A 23,086-nucleotide genomic window follows, 5' to 3' on the forward strand; every position below is an offset into this window, starting at 1 on the left:
CTAGATTGTATTGTGCAGTTAGGTAAGGGGGAGCCATGATATATGTAATACCAGGCTGGGTAGACTAGAATGTAATGTGTAGTCAGGTAAGGGGGGGTCATGTGATATGTAATACCAGGCTGGGTAAACTAGAATGCAATGTGTGAGGAAAAAAGGCATCTCAATAGTGTTGCAATATTCGGAACATGTGTAATTGTCTATTTCTGCTCCAAATTGTCCCTGAAATTTGTTTTCGAAATGTTGGAAACAATGGTGGCATCTAAATTTTAATTCACTGCACATGTGCTGCTCTATTTAATTCTAGCTATCAAGTATGGTAAAAAAAAAATCCCTGTCTTATATGTTACTGGCAGTATTGGGGGGGGGGGCAGTTAAAACACTGCTCTGTGTGTGTTACATGTAGCAACTGGGGTAAAAAAAAATGTTCTGTGTTTTTTACTGGGAACCATGGGGGTGTAAAAACACTGCTCTGTGTATACTACTAGCAGTCAAAGGAAGTTGAATATATGCTGTGTATGTTACTGGCAGCCAAAGAGGTAGAATCATTGATTTGTGTGGTACTGGTTGTGAAAAATATGGTGCAGTTAAGGGTGATGCCTAAGGTTTTGGGAAAGGCATTGTGTAACCTCCACTTACCACTAAAAAACATATGGCAAATACACTCAGTTTTATAGGGTAAACATTCTGTTTAGAGTCCCTTTTTATGTGTTTTAATAAATATTTTATTCTACACATGAAGCCTGTTGAGTATTTGATTGCTGGGACTGGGAATCCAGTGAGTTGTACCAGTGTGAATGTGCAGCCTACCCGAATCACCACAATTAGGTGCTGCAACTTTTGAGAATCTCAGTTCGTTATTTATTTTGTATCCATGTTGTGATGAGAGTGTAAGTGTGACGTCACCGGATGGGGGCGTGGTCTATAGCCGTTATAGTCTATGTCACAGTTACTATGCTGGATGTATTGTGCAGTCTGTAAACTTGTATGTTCTGCAATAAAACCGAGTTGTACCTTCTATGCTGTGTCCTGCATCTCATGACATGGTGTCAGAAGTACTTGCCTGCGCTTCTGTTTCCTGATTAATGACGATGTCGAAATTTACTTTACCTGAGCCTTTTGATTTCTCTCAGCCTGCAGCTTGGCCCACATCGCATCAGCGGTTTCAACGCTTAAGGATTGCTTCCAAGCTGGACAAGGAGAGTGAAGTACAATTTAATTCTCTTTTATACTCTATGGGGAAAGATGTGGAGCCAGAGTTTAATGCCTTTACATTCTAGGGGAAGAGTTTTACTTTGAAATAGTCATGAACAAACTCAGTGCTCACTTTGTGCCCAAACGTAATGTGATTCATGAGAGGGCCTGTTTCCACAAACGCGCACAGCGTGTAGAAGAATCTGTGGAGTCATTTGTGCGCAGCCTGTATGAACTAGCTCAATTCTGTGAGTTTGGTGTTGCTAAAGAAGAGCAAATCAGAGACAGAATAGTTATAGGAATTGCAGATGCTGATGTCTCACTGAAGCTACAGTTGGAGGCTGAATTGACGTTACATGGGGCTAATAGGATGGCCCGCCAGAGTAAACTGGTGAAAAAGCAAAGTGCTGACATGAGTTCTGAGAGTATTGTGGATGAAGTGCAGAAGTTCAGGAGACCTGCAGGTGATAGGCAGAGTGTGAGCGGTAGACCAAGGGCAGCAGATAGGCCCAGAAGCGGATGGGTGCAGCAGGCTCATTGCACATGATGTAACCATACCCATGATCAGAATGCCATATGCCCCACTAAAGATAAAAGATGTAGAAAGTGCAACCGAATGGGCCATTTCGAAGTGGTGTGTAAAACTGAGTCCATTAAAGCGATGCAGTTGGATAGTGACCAGGAAGCTCAAGAAGTGTCCTTTGTAGGGTCTTTGTAGAACAGTCTGGTTCAGATGAAGATTGGCCGGTTACCCTTACTGTAATGGGAACCAAGGTTGCCTTCAAGATTGACACAAGAGCAGACATAACCGTTATGTCCCTTGCAGCATTCATAAAACTGCATTGACAGCCTTAGCTGGCAAAAGTTAGGATGAAAGTTCACAGTCCTGGCGGGGAAATTTCTTGCTAGCTGCGAGTACAAACAGAATAAATTCACAATGTGGGTACATGTAATTAGAGGAGAGTGTGTTAACAATCTATTGAGAAGGAAAGCAGCCTGTAGTCTGGGCCTTGTCGCCAGAGTAAATGAGATTAGCAAAGACATGTTTGGTGAATTGGACCTGCTAAACTGCGAGCCAGTTTGAATAGCACTTAAAGTTGATGCAGTCCCATACAGCATTACTACTCCCCGTAGAATTCCATTCCCGCTCATGCCTCAAGTGGAGAAGGAACTTCTGCGTATGAAGAATATGTGAGTTATTGAACAAGTTGTCAAAGCAACTGACTGCAGGGCCGTCTTTAATATTGACTGGACCCTGGGCAAACATTTTCTTGGGCCCCCCCCATGCAATTTCGCTCTCCACCCCAACATCCCAAAAAACAACTAAATCAATTTATTTTATAAAAAATTTTAAATGATTAGCCCAGCAGTAGATCATGCACTGCTGGGCTAATCATTTAAAAAAAAATATGAAAAAAATTTCAATATGTGAAACTGAACCTAAGCAGTACTAATAAGTAAGTAAATATATAAATTCCTCCACTGTGGTTTAATGTAATGTATTTATTTACTAATTAATTAAATGTTGTTTTTTAATTTATTTATATATTATACAGTATATATTTTTTTAAGTACATAAAAATAAATGCTATGCACAACATTACATAGTAAAAATCAGAGGCGGACCTAATGTCTACAGGGCCCCGGTGCAAGAATTTATTTTGGCCCCCCTAAAAGCATCTCACCAGTTTTGGGATATTCACTAATTTATTGTTTAGACAGCCACTGTATAGCAAAATTACCACTTTCATGAATACCAAGAAAAAGCCTAACATAAGGAACTCCCTTAACCCATGTAAATACACACTCTCCAGAGCATACATATGTACACACAAACACAACCTCTCCAGAGCATACACATATACATGTACACACAAACACACACTACAGAGCGTACACATATACATGTACACACAAACACACACATTCCCTCTTAGACACACACATACTTTACCGCATACATAATAATATAACCACACTTGGCATAACAAACAGCATGCGTTAAATAAACAACAACTACATGTCATCTCATAGAATTCATTTAGATTGGGTGTTTTTTTATTTCCAATGAAAGTGGAAAAGACTGGCCAATATTAAAAATACAAAGTATGTGTGCAGTATACTGAGGTGTGTCTGACCTGTAAGGGGGAATCATGACATTTGGAGAGAACAAGATCAGCTATGGATCATCTAATCAAACAAGCTGATGCGTTTGAATGTGATTCTGGTGTGAGGTTAGCTGGTTAAAGAGATTTAGGGCAGCCAACAGAAGCAAAGCAAAGTAAAGACTGAGGAGGAAGCATGGAGGTGCAGTCAAATATAAGTTTACTGACTGGAACAGCAGAACTACCATGGGAAGCTGTAAAATCTGAGACAGAGAGAAAAAAATCTATAAAAATAAACCTTACCTTAAAGTTAAGGTTAAGTTGCCTGTATCACGAACTTGAATTAAGTTCTATTTGCCAAATAAATATGAGTCTCATTCATCATCTTTTTCACATAAAACGTTTTTAAAAGTTATCACCATATAAAATCACAATTTTAATGTAATCCAAATCAACCTATTTTTAATTTTTTTTTTTTATTACTTGATCACGTTCTCAAAAGCACCAATTGAAAATCTGGCCATTAGACGGCCGTCGATCTACGTCACCCGCCTCATATTTTAAATGCGCATGAACTGCTGTCTTATCCTCCGTTTAGGACTCCAAGCGCGCTCCTGTTTCGCGCAGGCGTAAGAGGTATTTATTTGACTCAACATGTTACGTCACTTATTTTCATACAGACTTTTGCCGAAACTGAGAATAACAACACTCTACTTGGGACAAATACCAACACATGCGCATTGGTGATTTAGATTAAATAGTATCACATGCGCAGGAGTTGTTTACATCAGCGTTTCGAGCATGCGCAATAGTTCGGATCGGCATGCGCACTTGGGAGATGCATATAGAGCTGGTGGGACCGCTCTATATGTAACAACAAAGATAACACGGAAGTAGAGGTGGGGAAGAGTTTCGAAGGAAACAGTAGGAAGATTACTATATATTATAAATATAAAAATTCATAAATTAGATCAAAATAAACTTAGCGACCATCTATTTATGCTATTAATGATTGCCTTTAGCTATTCAATGCATGAAAACTTTACCTTCACTTTAATGTGTGAAGTATCAATGTGACACTATACATCAGCCACAGCAGCACATGTCACTTCTCTGCTAGGCACAAGTTCCCTCTCACCCTGCACTAGATGATGCTGCATGTGGGAGGAACGTGTGTGTGCACTCACTTATTCTTTCCACTGACACCTTTCTACAAAGCACTGTTCTCCTAACATACTTCAGTTAGTTGATTTGAGGGCCACAGCAGAAAGAGCAGGGCTAAGGGGCACCAGCAGACTGGATGCTGTCTGTCCAAGGCTGTAGGGATACAGTATGAGATGAGTCAGTGTCTGCAGCTGCAGATGTTCAAATCTTCATGTGCCTGCCACTCCAGGTTTCTGCTGCATGTGCCTACAGTACAGACTGACTGGTGTACCCCCTTTGTGCCAGTTGCGAAGAAGAACGGGAAGGTACTCATCTGCGTAGATTTGAAATGGCTGAATGAGGCGGTGAAAAGAGAGATATGTGCTGCCTACACTTGAAGATATAGCTCCGAAACTGGCTGAGGTGAAGTTCTTTTCCACACTGGATGCTTCCAATGGCTTCTGGCAGATACCTCTAGACCCGAAGTACTGCAAACAGACTACCTTCATTACACCAGTAGGTTTGTTTTGCTTCTGCAAACTCCCCTTCGGATATCCTCTGCCCCTGAAATCTTTCAAAGAGAGATGATTTCCCTCCTGAGGGACCATGTGGGCACGGCAGTCATCATGGATGACATTTTAGTGTTGAGCTGTGTGCTGCAGACCATTAGAGATTCCGGGCTGAAATTATATAAAGAAAAATGCCATTTTAGAAAATCGGAGTTATGTTATTTTGGGCACATCATCGGTAGATATGGTATCAAGCCAGACCCTCGCAAAATCCTTTCTATTAAACAGATAAAAAGTCCTTATGATGTACATGAGCTGAGACAAATATTGGGCCTTGTGACTTATGTGGACAGGTTCCTACCAGGTTTATCTACAGTATTACACCCTATTACCGATTTGTGGAGGAAAGATGTTGCCTGGGTCTGGGGACCTCCACAAGAAGAAGCTTTCAAACAGGTCAAGTCCCTGCTGGCATCTGCCACAGTGCTGGGGTTCTATGACCCTTCTTAAAAGACTGTGGTTAGTGCCAATGCAAGAAGTTATGGGTTAGGGGCCACTCTCCTGCAGCTGAATGAGAACAAACTACAGCCCATTGCCTACTGTTCTCGTACACTGATGGCTGCAGAATCGAAATATACCCAAATTGAGAAAGATTGCCTGGTTGCAGTTTGGGCCTGTGTGCACTTTCAGCATTACCTAGTGGACCTGGAGAAGTTTAGTCTGGAAACTGACCATAAACCACTAGTTCCTCTGATCAATTCCTATGATATTGACAAGACACCCCTAAGATGCCAGAGACTTCTGATGAGGCTGCTCAGGTTCAATGTTCAGGCAGTGCATGTGCAGGGAAACAACTGGTAGTGGCGGATACACTTCCCAGGCTACCGCTGGCTGCTGCTGAAGGATCTTCAACGGAATCAGATGTGAAAGTGTACATGGATTCAGTTCTAGCATCTAAATACATCTCGTCAGGAAAGCTAGAGCAAATAAGGAAGGAGACACGCTTGGACATAGATCTTCAAGAAGTTATCAAGTATATAAAGTGAGGTTGGCCCGAGAGCCAGGCCGCCTGGATGTCCTTGAACTCTTACCAGTCAGAAAGGTCACAGCTCACTGAGCTGGACGGGTTGGTGCTGTTCCAAGACTGCATTGTTATTCCTGTTAGCATGTGGCAGGAAATGCTTGACAGGATTCACAATGGCCTCTTGGGCATTACAAAGTGCAGAAAAAGAACAGCTACGGCTGTATGGTGGCCTGGAATCCATATTGACATTGACATTCATGTGTCAAAATGTGCCTTTTGCCGGGAACACCAGCCTTCTCAGAGAAGAAAGACATTAATTTCTACTCCCGCAGCCTGCAGGCGCGTGGCAGCAGATAGCCGCAGATTTGTGAGAACTCCATGTAAAGAAGTACCTGGTATTTGTAGATTGCATCCCTGAATGAAACCACCAGTCTGGCCGTCATCACTCGTCTCAAAAGCTTGTTCGCCCGGTGGGGCATACCGATGGAACTAGCTGATAAAAACAGAATGCAGTTTGCCTCCATGTAGTTCAGATCTTTCAGCAGTGAATATGATTTCATCCATTCTAGGTCAAAACTGCATTACCCACAGGCCAATGGAATGGCTGAGAGGGCAGTTCAAACAACCAAGTTAATTTTGCTGCAATCTGAGCTGTACTTAGCTCTCTTGGCCTATAGGGCGACTCCCGTCCAAGCCACAGTTTTAGCCCAACACAGTTGATGTTAGGACGCCAGATTTGCACCCTCTGTGGGTGTCTTCCAGCCAGTCCCCCCTGTTCCTCAGGAGGAGGTCCTTAGGAGGGATGAAGAGACGAAAAGAGGCTAACGATTCTTCTTGGGATACTTGCACCACAATGGCAGAAGGTAATTCACACAGTGAGAATTTGAATACCATTGGTCCCAATGTATTTGGGTATAATGAGAAAGCTGCATTACTGATTAATTCCAATGTGTCTGGCAATAGAGACTTCCTTAAATTTGCACCAGCTGAAATAAGCTGCAGACAATTGGAAAAGGATTGCAAAAAATAGATGATATTGGAACTTCACGCAATAACTCTTTCTGAATATTTTAAGATGCATAGAATTCCCTGTGGTCAACTTGCCCTACACTCTTTGCTGATCGCAAGGACTATTTGAAAGCATTATCAACAAATTCTCATTTGACAGCATTACCTGGATGGCGGAATATGCCCAGAAAGAAATTGCTACTTTTAAAGAGAAAGTGTCCACCCAAAAAGAACATCTGAAAGATTCAATTCCAAGGAATACAACGAAATGACTGCTGATATTTAAAAATCTGTCGCTACTTACCGTAAGGATCCGGAGGCAAGAAAGAGGAAGAAATTTGTGAGAGATTAACAAGATTATAGCAATGATAGGGTCTACCGGTGGAGCCTGACTAGGTCGCAAGGAAGGGGAGGAGCTTCACTCAGTGAACAAGTGCAACAAAGAGGAAGGAAACGCCAGGCACCAATAGATTCCTGCAGCAGCTCTGAGTCTTTTGTAAGTTTTTTAAGCGAAGATACTGATCTCGAACACGCCATGCAGGGAGAAAACACAGGAAGTGGACCGCCAGTGTATATGACATGGACAAGAGGCCGCAGGGTGCACAGATCCAAGAGAGGGCACTAAAACTACCAAAAGGTTCCTGAAAATGCAATATATGGGGGTATGGGGGACTGCCATCAAGAGCGGACAGTTAAAAAAATATGCAGTACAACATCGTATGCCAATGTGGGGCTTTCTTGACTTTCTTTCTTTCTAGTCACGTATTAAGTTTTGATGAATTAGCACTATAAAAAAAAATGTTTATCCTTCTCTATTTTCAGCAATATTGATGTGTTTAATTTACAAAAAGATTTACACAATTTTTTCAGGAAAATTAAACTTAAAGCATATTTTGGCATGAATGAAATGAGTACACCTATTTTCAACACTGTAGACATCAAAACATTTAGCAACCCTAATAAATATGGCATCCAGAATAAAAGCCATTTCACTCCACAAAATATTTCACATAGTATATCCACCTACACAGCTTTGGTGGAAAAAGATATAGATAGGGTTTTACAAAAAAACAAAAACCATGGCACTGATGTACATAGACACCCATTTAAGCATTATAAACAGGTACTTGATTCGCTTAAGAATAATAACAATATTATCATTAAGGAGGCTGATAAGGGCAATGCCATGGTTGTAATGAATAAATCTGATTATATACAAGAGATACTCAACCAATTGCATGACACTCAGGTTTATCAAATATTGGATACAGATCCCACCAACACGATAAAAAAGGAAATTGAATGTATAACTATGAGGGCTGTAAAAAGAGGTGTAATTTCAGAAAACTTCAGAAATAGCTTATTGGTGAAACATCCAATAAAGCCAGTTATATATACTGTACCAAAGATACACAAAAATGCCACTAGACCACCAGGTAGGCCAATAGAGGCTGGTATGGGATCGGTATTCTCTAAAATCGCCATCTTTTTGGACAAAATAGTACAACCTTCTGTTACCCAAATTACTTCATAATAATGCGATTTTTTAGAAAAACTGAACAATATGAACTATGTTGGTGAAAAATGTTATACATTAGATGTATGCAGCCTGTATACATCTATTAGGCATACAAGTGGAATAGCATCAGTACAAAATCTACTAAGATCAGAGGGAATCTATACTGAGGACCAAATCAGTTTCCTTATAGAATTACTTGAGATCATTTTGTACCAGAACAATTTTCTTTTTAAATATACTTTTTTCTGCAGAAACAAGGCACTGCTATAGGCTCCAATGCTGCCCCTACATATGCCAACATTTTCATGAACAGTTGTGAGGAGCACTTTATGTATACTCACAAACTGTTCATGCTTTATGGCACCTCCTGGTAGAGGTACATAGATTATATTTTTTGTGTGTGGCGGGGCGACATTGAGAGCCTATTAGCCTTTGTTGATGATCTCAATACTTCTGTCCTGGGACAAAAATTTACTTTGACAGCCAGTGAAACATCAGTCAATTTTTTTGACAAAGTAGTCTATAAAGAGAATGGTTTCTTAAAAACAGATCTATACATCAAGCCAACAGACAGAAATAGCCTCTTGAGATATGATAGTTATTACTCCCCAAATGTAAAAGGAGAGTAAAAATGAGAGGTTAATCTTTGTAAGTAAATGTAACATGAGTAACAAAATCAATAGAATTCTTAAAAAACACTGCCACATTTTGAAAGATCTTAATCTGTCTGTCAGTGCCTTTGATAACCTACCCATGTCAGCAAACAAGAGAAACAAAAACATAAAGAATTATTTAGTTTGTGCTGATATAGGCAGCGAAAGAGGGAATATACAGAAAACTATTGGCCCAGGAAAAACAGGTTGCTATCCAAGCTTGAGCTGCAGTAACTGCAACTCTATAATCAAGGGAGAATTTTTTTTATCATCCTACACAAGGTACAAAATATAAATAAAACAATATTTAACATGCAGATCTAAGTATATAATATACCTTATCAAATTCCCATGTGGCCTGATTTAAATTTGCAAGTCCTGTAGAGAAGCTAGAGAGCGCATTACAGAACACAAATCGAACATAAGATACAATAACAAAGATGCCCCTGTTTCCTCACACTTCTTAGAAGCAGGCCACAACATCAGCCAATTACGATTTCAAATTATTGAAAGAATAGATACTCTTAGAAGAGGGGGTGACAGGGAACATCTTCTTAAGGTTAAGGAAATGTACTGGACTTTGACTGGTCATTGTTTACCCTAGTGTATATGTGGATAGCACCCCTAAATATAGACGTCCAGATTCCATACATAGTTCATCTAAGAGAATTTCTTGTAATACATCACACAGTTTATTTATCTTACCATACTTGTTGGTGATCTTCTGTATTCTATATTTTGTATATATTTTGTTGATATATGATCAGATATGCAGCTTCCCATGTTTTAATTGTATGTATTGTGGCTATATGTATTTTTATTGATGTGTATCAAGAATTGTCTGTATAACCATTTAGCACTGTCACTTTAAGATAAGAAACTTCTTTTTGTAAAGAAATATGAATAATACCCAATAGGTGGCGCTGTTACTTAATAAATGAGTGTTGACCTACACCTATGTACAGGTATAAAGGTAGCCTCTGTATATACACTTGCAGACATGACTAAGGACCTAGCACAGGTCTGAAACGTTGTTGCTTTTGTGTGGACCATGGTACAATAAAGGTATTTCTTTTATAAAACCTGCCAAGGCTGGAGTAACTTTTCTTTCAAGATCTACCGATTCTTCTACGACAGAAAACACTCTGTGAGCAGGGCCGTGCACGGATTTTTGTCTACACAGGCGAAGATGCATTTGGACGCCCCCCCACCCCATCCCGATCCCAAAAAAACCCAGACAATACATATATATATATATTTATATATATTTATATATATATATATATATATATATATATTATATATATATATATATATATATATATATATATATATATATATTATATATATATATATATATATATAAAACAAATAGTGCTTTTTATATTCTCAATACTATTATGGGGGGTTTTCTCTGACAAAATTATCTGGTTAAGCTATAGAACAAGCATATTCCAGTATACATATTATAGATAGTGCTAAGCTATTGAACTCAAGTGGATGGACACACACAGACACAGACCAGGCAGGGACATAAATAGAAATACAATTATTCCATAGTGATAGCTTTAGAGATTAGAGAATATTAAGAAAAGTGATTCATCAGCCTGGTACATCAATAGATTTTTAAGCCATGTGAACTGCATCTGCAAGACTTACTTTACCTTTAGTACTAGGTTATTATCCCTGGGTTATTTTGTTTTACGTCTGACCTGCCCAGGCAGCATCATCTGAAGTTCTGAACATAATAAACAAGTATTTGCCATCTGATGATCTGACTGAGGGTTAACATTTCAATTCAAACCAGGTTTATATGATATGTGGATATGTTATGTTACTTATATAGATAAGTAACTTATTATAGTTAACCAAATAATTGTCTTATTATAGTCCTAAATTAAGATAATAGATCCATTCCCATGATCTTTATGTTTATAATTAATTAATTATTATAAAGTTTTCCCTGGTGGGCTGTAAAATATGTCTATATGCAGGAGCACAGATATTTAAAATGACACAAGCAGCAATGAAGCAATAGCTAATTAATTTGATTAATCTCACATCATGCCCCCAACTCCAAGACCAAGACAGCTTTTATGAAGTACCTCCTGGCTCCTGCTGCTTATTATGGGCAATGGGCATTGGGTCTGTCTGGTTAATATTAAAACAAAAATTAAAATCAGTAGTAAAGTAAGTAACGGTCACTGCCGGCATACCCTCACCCTTCCTTCCGAGACCCCCACTAACTCTGTGACCCTGACCCCATTCCAGATTTTGCCACCTGCTCCAGCTCCACTAGTGAAGTCCTCTCCGAGTCCTCACTCCGGAGTCTCCTAGTGACCTCGTCGACGGTCGGTCGACTTCACTGGTCGTCTCTGCGGCTCACTCAGAGAGACTGTCACCTCACGTGGCTCAGATGGAGGCAGGCGGCAGGGCAGCTCACGTAGAGAGTTGGAGACGTCAGGCGCCATGGGTGGCTTATCCCGCACAATTTTTTCTCCTTCTCAGAGTGACGCAATGTCAGCAGCACAGGCGCAGCTGCGCAAGGCAAGTGAAGAGTGAAGACGTGAGCTCCGCCTCTGCTTCGTCACCTCCAGTCCTCCCTTGAGCTCTCTGATAGGCAGGCAGGCTAGAGAAAGAAACTAGGCTATAGCAATAGCAATATCATTCTTTCATATGCCGGGCCAGCCCAGAGTGGGAGGGACAGGGCGGCAATGCGGCACACAGCAGGTCTCAGAGGGATCAGAAAAATCGGATTAAACGTGGAAGTGTATACAGACAGTTTAGTTGTGACAGGTACACAGATGATCAGATCCTATTTAAAAAAAATAAAAATGCATTTTTTTTTATCATAGGCATGGCAGCAGTCAGCAACTCGGCACCGCTCTCAGCGCCCCCCTGCTGGTGCGCAAAGGCGGCTGCCTATTCTGCCTATTACAAAACGCCGGCCCTGTCTGTGAGGCACTTACAGAAGCTTAATGTGGGCCAGAATGTTAGAGTTAAGAGTTAAGCTGGATGATAAGAAAAAATGGAAGACGAGAGCCACTGTAATAGGACGTTCTCCAGAACCAAGGTCTTATGTAGTACATACTGAAGGAGGGACAGTCACACGTCAGAATAGAAGACATCTCTAGCCAGTAGCTAAGAGTTTGGGACTGGATGCTTCAGAGCCACAGCCAGTGGCATCCTCTGTATTAAGTGGCGTGAATTCCCCACAGCATGACCACAGCGGGGATACTTCTGTGCTTCCAGCAGACTTTTATTCACCTTCTTCTGTATCAGAGGATAGTTCATGTAATATGACGTCAAGTGGAAGAGTGGTGAAACTTCCAGCCCATTACCTGGATTAGCACTGTAGTTAGAGCAGTGACCAGAACAATGGGCAGAATAATCCCATGGTCCCTGTGGACTAGGGTAGCCTACCCCGATGTCCAAGACAGGATTGTATTTCTTGTTGTTTATATATATATATATATATATATATATTCTCTATACCTTGTTATTTGTTGTACACTAAAAAAACAGGTTATATGCTTCTTGTATACCTAGTAATTTGTAAAATTATGCGTTTTATTCTTTGAAAAAGGGGAAGATGTGATGAAAGTGGAACTGTGACATCACCGGATGGGGGCGTGGCTTATAGCAGTTATAGTCTATGTCGCAGTTACTATGCTGGATGTATTGTGCAGTCTGTAAACTTCTATGTTCTGCAATAAAACCAAGTTGTACCTTCTATGCCGTGCCCTGCATCTCATGACACCTGTGGTCTGCAGTATAAGGCGCCTTCTGCTTTTTATGTCTTTTTACTTGTCCCGTGGTAGTGCTTATTTTGGAGTGCTAAGGTTCTTTATAAAGCACAGAGCATAGTAAAATACATCTAAAGGGACGTGAGACCCTCATTTGAAAATGGGTAATTTCCTCATTCATGTGAGAGTATTATTTGTGTGCATGTTATATGCTGTTTTTAGGGGAAGCCAGTGCCCCCATACAGTAAATACATTAGGTAGGTGATTACTACTTTTATGGCAATCACTTGCTAATTACAGGAGAAAGAGACTACACATTACCAAATGGGGTCTAACACACCACAGGTAATTGCCATTACTATGCTGAACACTCGAAAACTGGAGGGAGATAGACCCCTTATTTAAAAGAGGGGAAATCCCTTTTTCATATGAAGTGTCTCATACACCATTAATTAAATTAGTGGGAGAGATAGTGGCTCTAAAATAACCCCATAAAGAAGGTGTTTTAGTTAAGGCCCTGGGAGACGCTGCAATAAGCCTCCTATTAGCGCAGCCGGGGGTCTGTGAAGATAAGAACTAAGTTAGCACGGCTCTCCAGCTGGTTAAAATTAAGTATAAAGCTACAGTCAAACTTTTTCACCACTAGCTTTGAAACATTTTACATTTGTTGATATGTAAACTTCATTAAGAAGTAGCCAAGAGGTGGAGGCAGATTAATACTTTGCAATATTATAATATTTTCTGTTATTTAGAAATCTATAAAGTGACATAAATTGATTTAATGATAATTTTTGCAACAAATGCTGAATAATTTTAGCCGGGTGGTCAGTACAAATAGCTAGGTGGTGTGCCCATTAAAAAGGTCCTTGGGAAAGAGAGATAGAGACCGTTCTATGAATCATCTCTTTTTTTTTTTTTGTAAAAATGTTTGCTCTTCCCTCTTAGACAATCTATAGATTTTTATTAGTTATCATCTGTTATATCTTATATTTAGATATATTTATTATTACAGAAAGCCAAGGATATTGGCATGATCACATATATACAGTATATTCGATATATAGGTAGTAGCTCCATCTATTGAGGTTGAAACAATATTCTAGAGCAGAATTTTGACACGTGCAATAATCAGATTCCTATTCATTTACCTGTGAAATTGTTTCCTTGACATGCCATGCTCTTTCACCTAAACGGAATTCCAGCTCCAATACTTCCTGCAAAACACTTCGACGTAACATATGCAACCTTCTAATTTCTTCCCTAGTAACAAATGAAGAATATGTTGAGCTCTAGTTGCTTGTAAAAGATACATTTCTATAGAAAAAAGTATTTATGCTGGTTCCATCATTTTTTAAGTATAAAAGCATTTTCGGTAAATGCTTTTTGATTTTTTTTTAGGATGAAAGTCTACAGCCAATAAGATTGTACCAGAATCCTTACTATCCAGTGTGTAACTCCCAACCCTTGTAACATCAGTGGGCTCTATAAACAGCTGCCCTCTATGTATATCCACCTTGGACTAAGATACATTTCATATTTGTAATTAGACTTCCCATAGCGGAAAATATTAAAATCACCCATGAACCCTTTGTATGGATTAAATGTGATAAGCATGTTATTGCTTAATGTACAACTGATCTGCTTGCTTATTTATTTTCCGATGCATTTAATGAGATAGTGTATGTATATATATATATATATATATATATATATATATATATATATATATTTCCAGTTCTTTTGATCTGTTGGTTCGTAAACGGATATGAAACCCAAAATGTTTTTTTAAAAGTTTCCATTTTACGTTTATTATCAGATTGGCTTCACTCTCATGATATTCTTTGTTGAAGAGATACCTAGATAGGCATCTGGACCACTAGATGACAGGAAATAGTGCTGGCATCTATTGCTCTTGCAACTGGTTAAAGGGAAATTCCGGTCAAAATGTAAAGCACATAGATGTATTACATCTAAGAAAAGAAACATATTTGCAGTATACATGTATTGGCAGAAACGCTCCTTATATAGGAAGGGAGGGAGGGGGGAAGGGGGAGGGAAGTGGAAGGAAAAGAAAAAGAGAAATTATTTATTTATTTTTCCTTTCTTTCTTTGTGTGATTGTGTTTATGTTTCTTAGTTGATGATAAAACGAGCTGCCAGAGTCAAAAGAATTGATTGTTTCATTATAATTTTTCTATTCCTTTTTTTTTTTTTTTTTTTTTTTTATGATATCTCCACGCAGAAAGAACAAAAAAAAAGCTTTATTTTGGTTATATTACTTGATATCTATGTATATTGTGAATGATGCAATTTAATCATATTCTTTGTTTTATGCTGTATATTTGTTTACACCCTGCGTGGTGTAGTTTTATGTTCAAGTGGAATGGCTTCTTTTTTTTCTGGCAGCCACAAATAAATAAATATATATAAAAAAAAAGAAAAAAAGAAATGCTTCTATTAAAAGTTATCAGTGTTTTAGTGTTAATATTTTTCTCAGCACGTCCATGTGAAGAATAGATAAATATTCACAGTGCACCGGCATTTTAAATACTGCAGCTGCTATGATTGCCAGTGGGGCTTGTATCATGAAGGACATTAACAAATTGAGTCATTACCAGATGGTACAAGTACCTTTAGCTCTCTATTAACCCCTAATCTGCCGCCCCCTACACCGCCGCAACCTACATTATACTTATTAACCCCTAATCTGCTGCCCTGACACCGCCGCCACCTAAATAAAAGTTAGTAACCCCTATCCCGCCGCTCCCGGAGCCCACCGCAACTAAATAAAGCTATTAACCCCTAAAGCCCTGGCTCCCACATCATAGCACTTACTAAACCTATTAAACCCCTAAACCTAAACAACCCGCTAACTTTATATGAAATATTAACTCATCCCTATCTTATAATAATTTAAACTTACCTTTAAATTAAATTAAACTATATAAAATTATTTAATTTAATCTATATTACTATTAAACTAAATTACATTAAACTATATTAAACTAATAATTAATCTACCCTAACTATTATAATAAAATTACATTAAACTATATTAAATTAATAATTAAACTAACCTAACTTTTATATTAAAATTACATAAAACTACAAATTAAATTAACTATATTATATATTTAAACACCTAACCCTACTCAAATAAGTTACAAAAAATAACAAACACTAAGTTACACAAAAAAAAAACAGAATTTATGCTTACCTGATAAATTACTTTCTCTTGCGGTGTATCCAGTCCACGGCTTCATCCTTTACTTGTGGGATATTCTCATTCCCCATAGGAAGTGGCAAAGAGAGCACACAGCAGAGCTGTCCATATAGCTCCCCCTCCAGCTCCGCCCCCCAGTCATTTGACCGAAGGTTAGGAGAAAAAGGAGAAACCATAGGGTGCAGTGGTGACTGTAGTTTTAAACAAAAAAATTATTTACCTGACTTAATTGTCAGGGCGGGGCCATGGACTGGATACACCGCAAGAGAAAGTAATTTATCAGGTAAAGCATAAATTCTGGTTTTTCTTGCAAGGTGTATCCAGTCCACGGCTTCATCCTTTACTTGTGGGATACATAATACCAAAGCATTAGGACACGGATGAAGGGAGGGGAACAAGACAGGTGCCTTAAACGGAAGGCACCACTGCTTTGTAAACCTTTCTCCCAAAAATAGCCTCCGAAGAAGCAAAAGTATCGAATTGTAAAATTTGGCAAAAGTATGCAATGAAGACCAAGTCGATGCCTTACAAATCTTGTTCAACAGAAGCCTCATTCTTGAAAGCCCACGTGGAAAGCCACAGCTCTGGTAGAATGAGCAGTAATTCGTTCAGGAGGCTGCTGGCCAGCAGTCTCGTAAGCCAACCTGATGATGCTTTTTAGCCAGAAGGAAAGAGAGGTAGCAGTCGCTTTCTGACCTCTCTCTTACCAGAATAAATGACAAACAAGGATGATGTTTGTCTAAAGTCTTTAGTTGCTTGTAAATAGAATTTTAAAGCATGAACTACATCAAGATTGTGTAGCAGGCGTTCCTTCTTTGAAGATGGGTTAGGACACAGAGAAGGAACTATTATTTCCTGGTTAATATTCTTGTTAGAAAGAACCTTAGGAAGAAAACCAGGTTTGGTACCCAAAACAACCTTATCTGCGTGAAACACCAGGTAAGGTGAATCACACTGTAAAGCAGACAATTCCGAAACTCTTCGAGCAGAAGATATAGCTACCAAAAACAAAACTTTCCAGGATAATAACTTAATATTTATGGAATGTAAAGGTTCAACTGAACCCCTTGAAGAACTGAAAGAACTAGATTAAGACTCCATGGCGGAGCCACAGGTTTTAAACAGGCTTGATTCTGACTAGAGCCTGAGCAAACGCTTGAACGTCTGGCACCTCTGCCAGACGCTTGTGTAAGAGAATAGACAGAGCAGATATCTGTCCCTTTAAGGAACTAGCTGACAAACCTTTCTCCAATCCTTCTTGGAGAAAAGACAATATTCTGGGAATCCTAATCTTACTCCATGAGTAATCCCTTGGATTCACACCAACAAGATATTTTTGCCATATCTTATGGTAGATTTTCCTAGCGACTGGCTTTCTAGCCTGAGTCAGAGTATCTATAACTGACTCAGAGAAAACCATGCTTAGATAGAATTAAGCGTTCAATCTCCAAGCAGTCAGACGCAGTGAAACTAGATTTGGATGCTTGCATGACCCTGTATTAGAAGATCCTGCCTCAATTGCAGTGGTCCATGGTGTGGAACAGATGACATGTTCCACTAGGTCTGCATACCAAGTCCTGCGTGCCACGCAGGCGCTATCAGAATCACTGAAGCCTTCTCCTGCTTGATTCTGGTGACCAGACGAGGAGAAGAGGAAACGGTGAGAAAGACATAAGCCAGATTGAAGGACCAAGGCGCTGCTAGGGCATCTATCAATACCGCCTTGGGGTCCCTGGACCTGGATCCGTAGAGAGGAAGTTTGGTGTTCTGACGGGACGCCATCAGATCCAATTCTGGAGTGCCCCATAGCTGAGTCAGCTGAGCAAAAACCTCCGGGTGGAGTTCCCACTCCCCCGGGTGAAAAGTCTGATGACTTAGAAAATCCGCTTCCCAGTTGTCCACTCCTGGGATGTGAATTGCTGAGAGATGGCAGGAGTGATCCTCCACCCACTTGATTATTTTGGAGACTTCCTTCATCGCTAAGGAACTCTTCGTTCCCCCCTGATGATTGATGTAAGCTACAGTCGTGATGTTGTCCGACTGAAATCTGATGAATTTGGCCGCAGCTAGTTGAAGCCATGCCTGAAGCGCATTGAATATCGCTCTCAGTTCCAAAATGTTTATCGGGAGAAGAGATTCTTCCCAAGACCATAGGCCCTGAGCTTTCAGGGAGTCCAGACTGCACCCCAGCCTAAACAGAATGGCATCGGGTCGTTACAATGATCCATTCTGGTCTGCGGAAACATGTTCCCTGAGACAGATGATCCTGAGACAACCACCAGAGAAGAGATTCTCTGGTCCTCTGGTCCAATTGTATCTGAGGAGACAAGTCTGCGTAATCCCCATTCCACTGCTTGAGCATGCACAGTTGCAGTGGTCTGAGATGTATTCGAGCAAAAAGGACTATGTCCATTGCCGCTACCATTAATCCGATTGCATCCATGCACTGAGCTATAGATGGCTGAGGAGTGGAATGAAGTACTCGGCAAGTAGCTAAAAGCTTTAACATTCTGACCTCCGTCAGAAATATTTTCATTTCTACCGAATCTATTAGTGTTCCCAGGAAGGGAACCCTTTGTGAACGGGGACAGAGAACTCTTTTCGATGTTCACCTTCCACCCGTGAGACCTTAGAAAAGCCAGTACAATTTCCGTGTGAGCCTTGGCTCTGGGAAAAGATGACGCCTGAATTAGGATGTCGTCTAGATAAGGCGCTACTGCTATGCCCTGCGGTCTTAGCACCGCCAGAAGGGAACCTAGCACCTTTGTGAAAATTCTGGGAGCAGTGGCCAAACCGAAGGGAAGAAATTTACACAATTTCTCTGGGACCACCATAGGATCACAATCATCCAGAGTGGCTAATACCTCCCTAAGCAATACGTGGAGGTGTTCCAGTTTAAATTTAAATGCTAATGAATCTGATTCTGCCCGCTGAGAAACCTTTCCTGAGTCAGAAATTTCTCCTTCAGACATCAAATCCCTCACCGCCACTTCAGAGTGTTGTGAGGGTACATCAGATAAACCACCAAAGCTTCTGACTGCTCATAATCTGTTCTTAAAACAGAGCTATCACGCTTTGTAGGAAAAACTGGCAGTTTGGATAGAAATGTTGCAAGGGAATTATCCATGACTGTCGCTAATTGTTGTAATGTAATAGGGGCCAATGCACTAGAGGTACTAGGCATCGCTTGCTCGGGCGTAACTGGTGGCGACACATGGGGAGAGGAAGGCGGACTATCCTCGTTACCTTCCATCAAAGAATCATCTAGGGCTACATTTTTAAGTGACACAATATGATCTTTAAAGTGTATAGACACATTAGTGCACTTGGAACACAATTTTAGAGGGGGTTCCACCATGGCTTCTAAACACATAGAGCAAGGCCTCTCTTTAGTGTCAAACATGTTTAACAGACTAGTATTATTCACAAGCAGGCTTGGAAACACTTAAATCAAATAAAATTTACAATTTGAAAAAAACGTTACTGTGCCTTTAAGAAATAAAAAGCGCACACAATTTTACCAAAACCGAGAAAAATGATCCAATCTCTCTGAAATTTTTACCGCATGAGAATAAGGCTTTGAAATGATTGCACAACAATTTTCAGCCCAATTAACCCCTTAATGCCCAAACCGGAGCAACCTAAAGCTGACAACCGGTTAATAAACTACAGCACCTTGCCACAGCTTACTGCTGTGGCCCTACCTGCCCCTGGGGACTAGTTTTGTGGAAAACAAGCTTCTTTGAAGTCCTCAAGCAGTCTTTGGACCCTCCACGTGAAGCTGCATGAACTGTCTGCCAATATTAACTGCGCAACTGAGGCGCAAAATTTAGGCCCCCTACCCCTTCACTCCGGAGTTGTGGGGCCTTCAAAATCCCAAATAGGTGACTAAACATATGCCATGTGGAAGATAACCCCATAATAACACACCAAAGTGCATAAAAAAGGTCTATAACGAGTATTTTTTCCCATTAAATAATCGATTGCCCTGTAACAGTGTCCACCAGCCTATTGAGCCCTGTTAAGTAAGCCTTCCTTCTATACTGAGTCTCAGAACATGGCTTACCTTCCCCACAAGGGGATTCTTGTCCAGTCTTCTAGCATTAACTGAGTCTTGTCTAGAAAAAGATGACTGAACATACCTTATTGCAGTTAAGCCTGCAAACTGTTCCCCCCAACTGAAGTTTTCTGGAACTCCTCAGTCCTGTGTGGGAACAGCAATGGATTTTAGTTACAACATGCTAAAATCATTTTCCTCTCAGCAGAATTCTTCATCACATTTCTGCTATAGAGTAAATAGTACAAAACGGTACCATTTAAAAATAACAAACTCTTGATTGAAGATATAAAACTACAAATCTAACACCACATTCACTTTATCCTTCCGCAGAGTGGCCCTGCTGTCAGAGCCGGCAAAGAGAATGACTGGGGGGCGGAGCTGGAGGGGGAGCAATATGGACAGCTCTGCTGTGTGCTCTCTTTGCCACTTCCTGTGGGGAATGAGAATATCCCACAAGTAAAGGATGAAGCCGTGGACTGGATACACCTTGCAAGAGAAATAAACACTAAGTTACAAAAAAATAAAAAAGAAATTATCAAAGCTTTAAACTAATTACACCTAATCTAAGGGCCCTATATAAATTTAAAAAAAAAAAAAAAAAAAAAACCTAGCATTGCCCCAAAGTAATCAGCTCTTTTACCTGTAAAAAAAAAAAAATACAAACAACCCCCCCAACAGTAAAACCCACCACCCACACAACCAACCCCCCAAATAAAAACCTAACTAAAAAAAACCTAAGCTCCCCATTGCCCTGAAAAGGGCATTTGGATGGGCATTGCCCTTAAAAGGCATTTAGCTCTATTGCAGCCCAAGTCCTAATCTAAAACTAAAACCCACCCAATAAACCCTTAAAAAATCCTAACACTAACCCCAGAAGATTTACTTACAGTTTTGAAGATCTGACATCCATCTTCAAAGAAGCCGGGGAAGTCTTCATCAGACGGCAATCTTCTATATTCATCCATCCGGCGCGGAGCAGCTCCATCTTCAAGACATCCGGCGCGGAGCATCCTCTTCTAACGACAACTACCGATGAATGAAGGTTCATTTAAATGACGTCATCCAAGATGGCGTCCCTTAGATTCTGATTGGCTGATAGAATTCTATCAGCCAATCGGAATTAAGGTTGAAAAAATCCTATTGGCTGCTGCAATCAGCAAATAGGATTGAGCTTTCATCCTATTGGCTGATCCAATCAGCCAATAGGATTGAGCTTGCATTCTATTGGCTGATTGGATCAGCCAATAGGATGAAAGTTCAATCCTATTGGCTGATTGCAACACCCAATAGGATTTTTTCAACTTTAATTCCGATTGGCTTATAGAATTCTATCAGCCAATCGGAATCTAAGGGATGCCATCTTGGATGACGTAATTTAAAGAAACCTTCATTCATCGGTAGTCGTCGTCAGAAGAGGATGCTCCGCGTCGGATGTCTTGAAGATGGACCCACTCCGCGCCGGATGGATGAAGATAGAAGATGACGTCTGGATGAAGACTTCTGCAGGTTTAGATGAAGATTTCGGCTGCTTCGTTGAGGACTTCTCCCGGCTTCTTGGAGGATGGAATGTCAGATCATCAAAACTGTAAGTAAATCTTCTGGAGTTAGTGTTAGGATTTTTTAAGAGTTTATTGGGTGTGTTTTCGTTTTAGATTAGGACTTGGGCTGCAATAGAGCTAAATGCCCTTTTAAGGGCAATGCCCATCCAAATGCCCTTTTCAGGGCAATGGGTAGCTTAGGTTTTTTTTAGTTAGGTTTTTATTTGGGGGGGGGTTGGTTGTATGGGTGGTGGGTTTTTACTGTTGGGGGGGTGTTTGTATTTTTTTTACAGGTAAAAGAGCTGATTACTTTGGGGCAATGCCCCGCAAAAGGCTATTTGTAGTTTATTGTAGGCTAGGATTTTTTTTATTTTGGGGGGGGGTTATTTTCATAGGGCCCTTAGATTAGGTGTAATTAGTTTAAAGCTTTGATAATTTCTTTTTTGTAACTTAGTGTTTATTTTTTTGTGTAACTTAGTGTTTGTTATTTTTTGTAACTTAGTTAGTTTTTTGTAACTTTGTAATTTTTTAGTGTAGATTTAAATTATTTGAGTAGGGTTAGGTGTTTAAATATATAATATAGTTATTTTAATTTGTAATTTTATGTAATTTTAGTATAAAAGTTAGGTTAGATGAATTATTAATTTAATATAGTTTAATGTATTTGTATTATAATAGTAAGGGTAGATTAATTATTAGTTTAATATAGTTTAATGTAATTTTATTATAATAGAATATATTAATTATTAGTTTAATATAGTTTAATTTAAATCTAAAGGTAAGTTTAAATTTATTATAAGATAGGGATGAGTTAATATTTAATATAAAGTTATTGGGTTGTTAGGTTTAGGGGTTAATAGGTTAATTAGTTTATGGCAATGTGGGGGCTGGCGGTTTAGGGGTTAATACATTTATTTAGTTACGGTGGGCTCCGGGAGCGGCAGGATAGGGGTTAATAACTTTATGTAGGTGGCGGCGGTATAGGGGGGCAGCAGATTAGGGGTTAATAAGTATAATGTAGGTGGCGGTGGGCTTCGGGAGCGGAGGAATAGAGGTTAATAAGTTTATTAGAGTGGCAGTGGGCTCTGGGAGCGACAGGATAGCGGTTAAACAGTTTAGTATAGTGTGGGTGTTTAGTGACAGTATACAAATAAAGCTGTGAAAAAGCCGAATAGCAGCGAGATCGATGACTGTTAGTTAACAACAGTCCGCTGCTCATCGCCCCGTACTTGGTGCGTGGCTTTTTGACAGCTTTTTGGTAACTATGGAGAGCGTATTCAGGTCCGTGGCAGCGATGTTAGGCGAGCGTATTGGTGCCGTCGAATGCAGCACAGTTGACGCTTTGATAAATAGGCCCCTTAGTCTGCC

The 23,086-nt window shown here is 39.9% G+C and overlaps 1 protein-coding gene across 1 annotated transcript in view; it reads right to left on the minus strand.

Annotated features, from left to right (window-relative positions):
- Positions 1-23,086, minus strand: part of ITPRID1 (ITPR interacting domain containing 1) — a 410,540-nt gene that overhangs the window by 13,562 nt on the left and 373,892 nt on the right. Inside the window, exon 13 of the mRNA XM_053714442.1 lies at positions 14,047-14,158. Within this exon, the coding sequence (XP_053570417.1) occupies positions 14,047-14,158 (112 nt within the window). The remainder of the gene's footprint in view (positions 1-14,046; positions 14,159-23,086) is intronic.

This window comes from Bombina bombina, chromosome 5 (genome assembly GCF_027579735.1).
Source record: "Bombina bombina isolate aBomBom1 chromosome 5, aBomBom1.pri, whole genome shotgun sequence".
Taxonomy (NCBI): domain Eukaryota; kingdom Metazoa; phylum Chordata; class Amphibia; order Anura; family Bombinatoridae; genus Bombina; species Bombina bombina.